Source organism: Urocitellus parryii, chromosome 7 (genome assembly GCF_045843805.1).
Source record: "Urocitellus parryii isolate mUroPar1 chromosome 7, mUroPar1.hap1, whole genome shotgun sequence".
Classification (NCBI taxonomy): Eukaryota; Metazoa; Chordata; class Mammalia; order Rodentia; family Sciuridae; genus Urocitellus; species Urocitellus parryii.
This window is the reverse complement of record NC_135537.1, coordinates 139048566-139055881: the sequence shown is the minus strand read 5'-3', so window position 1 is coordinate 139055881 and position 7316 is coordinate 139048566. Positions and strand designations below refer to the sequence as shown.

General features: G+C 48.5%; 1 protein-coding gene across 1 annotated transcript; it reads right to left on the bottom strand.

Moving 5' to 3' along the window:
• Positions 1 to 1338: 1338 nt before the first annotated feature.
• Positions 1339 to 4258, bottom strand: Liat1 (ligand of ATE1). The gene is made up of 2 exons (XM_077800538.1): positions 4051 to 4258; positions 1339 to 1835 (listed from the first exon to the last, which is right to left on the bottom strand). The coding sequence occupies exons 1-2, from the start codon at positions 4256 to 4258 to the stop codon at positions 1339 to 1341; spliced, it is 705 nt and encodes a 234-aa protein (XP_077656664.1).
• Between the last annotated feature and the right edge of the window lie 3058 nt (positions 4259 to 7316).

Here is a 7316-nt window from a genome sequence, read left to right as displayed (position 1 = left end):
TTCTTAGACCTCCACTCTGCCCCATGCAGGGAGCTAATGCCAACCCAGAGATCACCCCTAACCTTTGGACCCATCCATTTGCCTCTTGTGCCTGAAAGCAACCTCTCCCCATAACTTAGGCAGGCTTCCAGGCGCACACAGTGCGGCAGGCTAGAAATGCCAGGGAATTGGCACCCCTTGTCCAGGACCAGCCCTCAGCCAGTGCCTTCAGGGAGAATAATACCCGAGCTCCCACGCTCAAATGCGATACTTCTGAGATCTGGGTTTTGAATGGGTTCCCAGTGCCTCCCCATGGGACTAAGCTCCAGGTGCTGAGGGTGAAAGGTAGATTAATGCTGATCCCTGGACTGGCTGCCTCCCTTCTCCACCATTCTTCTCTTCCACACACCAATTATTTGGGAAGTCTCCCAAATAATCTCCTTGCATTTGAATTAGGGCCTGCTTCTGGAAGGATGCACATAGCCCTCACTCAATAAATATTTGTGAAAGGGAGGAATATAAGCAGCATTGTGAGGGTTGTTTTTTTTTTTTTTTTTTGGTACTGGAAATTGAACCCAGGGTGCTCTACTACTGGGCTACATCCCCATCATTTTTATTTTTATTTTGAGAGAGGGTCTTGCTAAATTGCTGAGGCTGGCCTCCAACCTTGTGATCCTCCTGCCCTCCTGAGCCGCTGGGATTACAGATGTGCATCACCATACCTGCATTAAGGTATATTTAATGCTCCAGAACTTTGCTTAAAATGTTATTTGGGGGGTTTAATTCCCAGGACTCCCAAAAATGTTATTGGGGGGGATTAGGGAAGGACTATATTTATAAAAGCAGCAATAGTCCTCTGGAGACCTCCCACTGTAACCTCCCAAGGACGAAGTTCTAGAATCCACTGATTCTGAAGGTCATGTAAGTTTAAGTAGTGTGTTTAATTCAAAGTCTCCAGGATATTCAGGGCATTTTCTTGGGTCGACAGATGCATGCACTATATGAGTTTTATCCATGAACTTAGTTTGAGACTGAGAATTTACATAATCCACAGTTCTTTTCCTTTTGGGGGCAGATTATAGACAGCTAACTGTGATGAGAAATTACACAACAAAGAGAGATGCCAGTTTAAAAAAAAGGCAATTCTGGAGAGCACCGAGTCTGCTGAGTTGCCTGGGTTCTTCAGGAATGTAACTTTCCCAGGCACTTCGGAGCCTCGGGGTGAAGGAGAGGCTGGTCTTCTCCGTACTCCCTACTTTTACTGCATTCCCATACCGGTCTGATTTCCTTTTATTATGGTTCTTTTTAAAAAACATAAATTTGTGGTAAGGAGACACTCCTCAGTGTTGTGGGTAGACTTCACTCTGGCACAGCAGTGCCTACATCAGAGGGTAGGAGCTTCGCAGAGAGATTTCCTTCTAAGAAGTGATGAGAGCAGTCGGTTTTCGCCGCTGGTGGCCTGCTGCTGGCCCTGCAGTCCTTGTCTGAGAGGTAGGGTAAGTTCTCAGGGCTGTCCTCAGCAGAGGCATCCTCGTGGAAGCTCTTGAGAGCCAAAATCCGGTACCGCTTCCTCCGGTTCACTTTATATACGCGAATCCTTTCTTTTTCTGCCTCTGGGTCAGCGAGAATCCCATCCCAACGCAGGCTCTCGTTGATTTGGTTGGAAAGGTTCTCTTCCACTTCGGCAAAGGGGGGCAGGCTCACCACGGTGCAGGAGTAGGAAGGGCTGTGCTTGTTTGCCTCTTTGTCCGGTTTGGGCTCTGACTTGGCACCATGGTCTTTGCTGGGATTTAAGATGTCATGGAAGGATGAAGAAAGTGGCTGACTCTTCAGGCCTCGACTCTGATGTTTATCTGCTGAGCAGATGAAGAGGTTAGTGTTTGCGGCCATGTCTGCCCTGAGCCTGCCTGGGAGGATGCCTGAATCACCAAAGATGGAAGGGGCGTGGGGACCACTCTTCACCCAGGGCTCAGATTGCCAAGCCCACCAGTCTCTTATGCTTTGGGTTAAATCATCTGGGGGCAAGAGGAGCCTTTATTTATTTACTTACTTACTTATTTTGTGGTATTGGGGAAGGAACCAGGGCCTTGTGTGTACCAACCACACACCCTGCCAACAAGCTACACCCCAGCCCCGGGAACCATTGTTTGAGCACCTACTGGAAAGCAGGCCCTCCTGATAGAAGCTATCAGTCCTGTTCTCCAGGTCAGGAAACTGAGGACCCAAGAGCTTCATTAACTGCCAATGTCACACAGCAAATGGCAGAGTCGGATTCAAAGGTAGGACCTGGCTCTGGCTGCCCTGCTGCCCCCCCACTGAACCTTGCCCCAGGTTTACCAAGGTACTTTCCAGTCTGTGTCTGTAATTCGACTGCCAGTCTAGACACTTGATGATGGAAGAAATGGAGACAAGCAAAAAAGCTTCCTAAATTTGACTGATGCAGTTGGCTTCATGCCAAACCCGGAAATACTTCTGCTGTGTGGCTTGTACTATTTCTTTCTTTGTTCCTTTTTTTTTTTTTAAGTAGCTTTTCAGAATTATATGACATTCCTATAAAGTACTACAAGTTATGGTTCTTTTATCAGTTCATCCTTCTAGTTTTTAGGAGACAGAAATACCTCCCTCAGCCAAAAGGGAGGGGAGAGAGCAAAGAAAATAAGGGGAAAATTCATGTCTTGATATTTCTTTATCTTCTACACCCCCAAAACTATCTGGTGTCCCCTGCTGACAGTATGAGGTACATACCACCATAATTTGAACAGTGAAAAGTTATACACCAAAAAGACAATACACTTCCTGATTTTGCTTTGTGGATACACACAGGATCTTTGCCTTATACTCCAGAATTGTTTTTTTTTCCCCCCTGTCTTTTTATTACAATTCCACCTGAAGAAGCCATTATACCCTTGTCCTTGCTTCCTTCCCCAGACTACAAGGCCGAACAGGGCTGCCTGCCATTCCTCTGCCTCCTGCACACAGACAGCCAGATACCAGAAACTTGAGCCAGGAGCCAGTCTCACTGGAGGTCAGGGCCATTTCCCTGACGGTCAAATCCACTGAGCTGGACCACACAGGTGACAATGGAATCACTGTGCTCATGGACGGATGCATTCTACATCATTGCCGCACCCTCTCCTTGAAGTGGGCATTCAGGGCCTTTGTGGAGAAGAAATCTGGGGATCCTATGAGAAGAGCTTAGTGTGGTGTGGGGACTCTGCAGTTGTCATTGAGGCTGGGGTACCTGCGTGGGTATGCTGGGAAGCCCGCAAGGGTGTCTATGCATGTGAGTGTCTAACAGTATCTGTGTGTGTGCTGCCTGTGAATTATGTGCATGACGGGGTAGCTGTGCTTTAGTGTCATCGGATGGTGTCACCGACATGAGGATGTGTTGGGAAGGGATAAGAGGATGGGGCAGTGACAGGTATGCAGTGGGGCTGCCCCTTGGTGGATGGAGGTGGGGTCCACCCAGGGAGGATTCTTCCTAAGCATTTACCTGGGTGTGGGTGTCCACACAGCATCCAGAGGCAGGTGCCCCTTGATGCGTGAGGACGTGAGGACCACCTCTTGGGGGGGAAGGCAGGAGTCTGTGTTTCTGTATGTGATTGTCAGTGTCTTCAGGTCAAGAGAAGTCTCTCTGTGAGTGGTCTCTGTAGAGGGCTTGAGATTTCTGCAGGGAGGTGTGAGTATTAGGGAAAGAAGTTGGGCTGAGGGACTGGGAAGTTGAGAGGGTATCTGTGGGGCTGGTGGGCGAGGAGTTGAGGAATTATTGCATATTGGGAACTCTCGGTGCATCCATGTGGGGGTCTCTGCAAAGTTGGTGGAACTTCTGTGGCCTTGAAGGGGTCTCTTGGAAGGACAATCTCTGTGGACACGGTGGTCTTAAGGCGTAGGGCGGGACATCACTGCGCCAACCTAAGTAGCATGTGGAGACCAGGGGGCTCTGGATTGGAGCGTCTCTGTCTTGTTCCCAGCTCTCTCTGGGTGGAAGGTGGCACCTCTGGGAGGAGGTGGGTGTCCAGCGAGAGGAATCTCAGGGGGTAGCGGAGGTGGCCACGCTAGCTCTCCTCTTACCGTCCCCCTTGCCCGACCCCTTGGTCTTCTTCTTCTTCTTCTTTTTCTTCTTCACCTTCCGTTTGGCCGGTTCTGAGGTGCTGCCCGCGATGGGAGGTAGCTTGGACCCCGGAGAGCCCGCCGCGCCGCCCTCCGGCGCCTCCTCTTCCTCATCGTCCTCGCACTCCTCGCTGAACCCCGCAGCCCCGACCCCACCGCGGCGGCTCATTAGCCCGCGGGTTAGCCACTGGGACCCGCGGCTGGGCTGCCGGGCGGGACGACTCGGGCGCCGACTGCCGGGCGGGGGCCACGCGTCTCCCACGGCGACCGGCCGACCTCGCGCGTGCGCATTCGGAAAGCCGCCGCGGGGTGCAGCCCCCAGGACATCGTGTGCGCATGCGTGTTTCAAGATGTTGAAGACCTAGGACCGAGGAAAAAGGGTGGGAGAGGTTCTAAATCCTTGGGCTGACTTACCTCTCCACTCTATGCCGTGTTTTCTCCCTTTGGTGCTGGGGTCTGAACCCAGGGGCACTTTACCACCGAGCCACATCCCCAGCCCCTTTTATTTCTTATTTTGAGACAAGACTTCGCTAAATTGTTGAGGCTGGCCTCGAACTTTCCAGCCTCTTGCCTCAGTCTCCCGGGATTACAGGCATGCGCCCCTGTACCCGGGCCCATTCCTATGCCTTCTAAATACTATTTATTCTTACCTAAATTTTTATTGTGCGGGTTCCAGTCTTGTTTCGCCCTGATCTGTGGAAGCCAATATGTCCAAGTCAAACTTCACTGTTTCCCTTCTCAGTGAAGAAAGCAGCTGGATAGGCCAGCCCTTGGAGCTTTCCTGTCTCCCACTCGGGCGCTTTTGCCCTCACCTAGGCTAGGCTGACCGCCAAGGCTGTCACTTGGAACTGGCTCTCATCTTTCAAGCCCTCCCCTCAAGATCTTTTTTTTGGGGGTGGCATGTGCCTCTAGTCCCAACCTCTCAGGAGGTTGAGCCCAGGAATTTGGGGCCAGCCTGGGCAGCCTATCTTTATTCTGTTTATTTATTTTCATGTGATGGTGAGGATCAAACCCAGCACCTCACATGTGCTAGGCAGCGCTGTACCGCTGAGCCCAGCCCCAGCCCCTCATCACAGTTCTTGTCAATACTGTTGGGTTGCTGTGGCTCACAGGGCCGGGATGATCTGCCGCCTGCTTTTCTTTTCAGGTGAACCCACCACAGATTGAATCATCCAAGCACAGCTGCGATAATATTTCTCATTCCACAAGCTCAGCTAGACTTTGGCCGTTCCCACAAGAGGCAGAGCCTACATCTACCCTCCCACACCGCCCCCTTTTAATTTGGGCAAGTTTGTTGACTAACTTGTAACCCAAAGAACACAGGAGGAGTGGCATTGTGTGTAGGACTTTTTAGGCTTGGTTGCAAAAGGTGGTACAGCATCCATCCACCTTGTTAGCCTATGACTTGAGTCTCCCAGTAAGATCCCCGAGGGCCCTGAGGCTGGCATGATTCCAGGAAGCCTCAACTATACACATGAAGAGACCTGACAGTATGTGAAGAGAGAGGTGCCCCTGTTACTCCAGCCCTTACTTTTCCACACTGAATAGCAGAACTGGGCACGCACCTGTAATACCAGCAATCTGAGACGCTGAGGCAGGTGGGTCACCAGTTCGAGGCCAGCCTGGACAACTTAGTGAAACCCTGTCTCAAAATAAAATCTATAAAGAGCTGGGGATGTGGCTCAGGGGTCGACCACCTCTGGGTTTAATCCCCCTACCAAAATAAATAAATAAATAATATAAAATAAATAAAAAATAAAAAGAGTTGGGGGTGTAGCTCAGTGGGAGGAATCCCTGGGTTCAACCCCTCAAGGGGGATCTGTTCTGCAGGAAAGACACGCCCCCCCAGGCCAGACCCCACCCAACCATTCTTTCCCAATTCCTGACTCAAGAAAACAGTGAGACAAAGTAGTGATTGTTAATTGTTTAAGTTACTAAGTTTCGGAGTGATAGAGTTTTGCAACAATAGATAACAGGGACAATACATAATATCAATCTTAGACTTTTGCCATTCTAACATATAAGAAGTTGTGTTTCTCTGTGGGTTTTTTTTTTTTGTCTTGTTTTGCTTGGTTTTTGTTTTATTTTGTGTCTTCTTGCCGAGCTAGAAATCAAATCCAGAGCCTTGATCATGCTAGGTGAACACTATGCCACTAATCTGTGTCCCTGTGCCTCCCTGTGGTTTTAAGTTCCATTCCCTGATGACGAATGATATTGAGCAATTTTGTTTTGTTTTTGTGGTAGGGGGTGGGGGTGAGGGGTGTGGGGGTGTGGGGGGGTGAAGGGTGTGGGGGGGTGGAACCCAGGGCCTTGCACATGGGAAGCAAGCCCTCTACCGCTGGGCCACTTTACTATTGAGGTACATCCCCAGCCCTTTTATTGTTGTTACTGGGGATTGAACCCAGCAACACTTAACCACTGAGCCACATTCCCAGCTCTTTTTTTATTTTGAAGCAGGATCTTGTTAAGTTGTTTAGGGTCTCCCTAGGTTGCAGAGGCTGGCTTCGAACGTGCAATCATCTTGAGTTGCTGGGATTTTAGGCATGTGCCATCACACCCTTTTTATTTTTTATTTTGTGACTGGATCTTGCTAAGTGTGCCATCGTACCCAGTTATTTATTTTATTTTATGTGTTTAATATTTGTTTAGCTGTAGAGGACACAATACTTTTGTTTTATTTATTTATTTTTTATGCGGTGCTGAGGTTTGAACCCAGTGCCTCACACGTACATGCTAGACAGCACTCTACCACTGAGCTACAACTCTAGCCCCATGTTATTTATTTTCTTAATGGTTTTAAATGATGACATTTAAAATTCTGATGAAACAATTTTATTCATATTTTCTTTTTTGTATCTTGCCCAAGAAATCTTTGCTGACCCCTAAATTGCAAAGATGGTGTATTTTGTTTTCTTCTAGAAGTTTTATGATTTGTGAATTTTAACGTTAGGTCTGTGACCTATCTCAAATTAATTTTGTGAATAAAGTCAAGTAGGGACCAACATTCATTTTTCCCCAAATGAATACCCAGTTGTTCCAGGAATTTCCATTGAGAAGACATCCAGCACCCCTTGACTTGATTCAGCACTCGTGTAGAAAATCAGTTAACTATATATGTATGGAATATATATATATATATATATATATATATATATATATATATATACACACACACACACACACACACACACACACACACACATACATACTGGGGATTGAACCCAGGG

Excerpts from the sequence above, each read along its gene's own strand:
- Liat1 (XM_077800538.1), bottom strand. The coding sequence starts at position 4,258 with ATGAGCCGCCGCGGTGGGGTCGGGGCTGCGGGGTTCAGCGAGGAGTGC. Across the intron at positions 1,836-4,050 it reads GGGGTCGGGCAAGGGGGACG|CAGATAAACATCAGAGTCGA; the intron begins GTAAGAGGAGAG and ends TCATCTGCTCAG.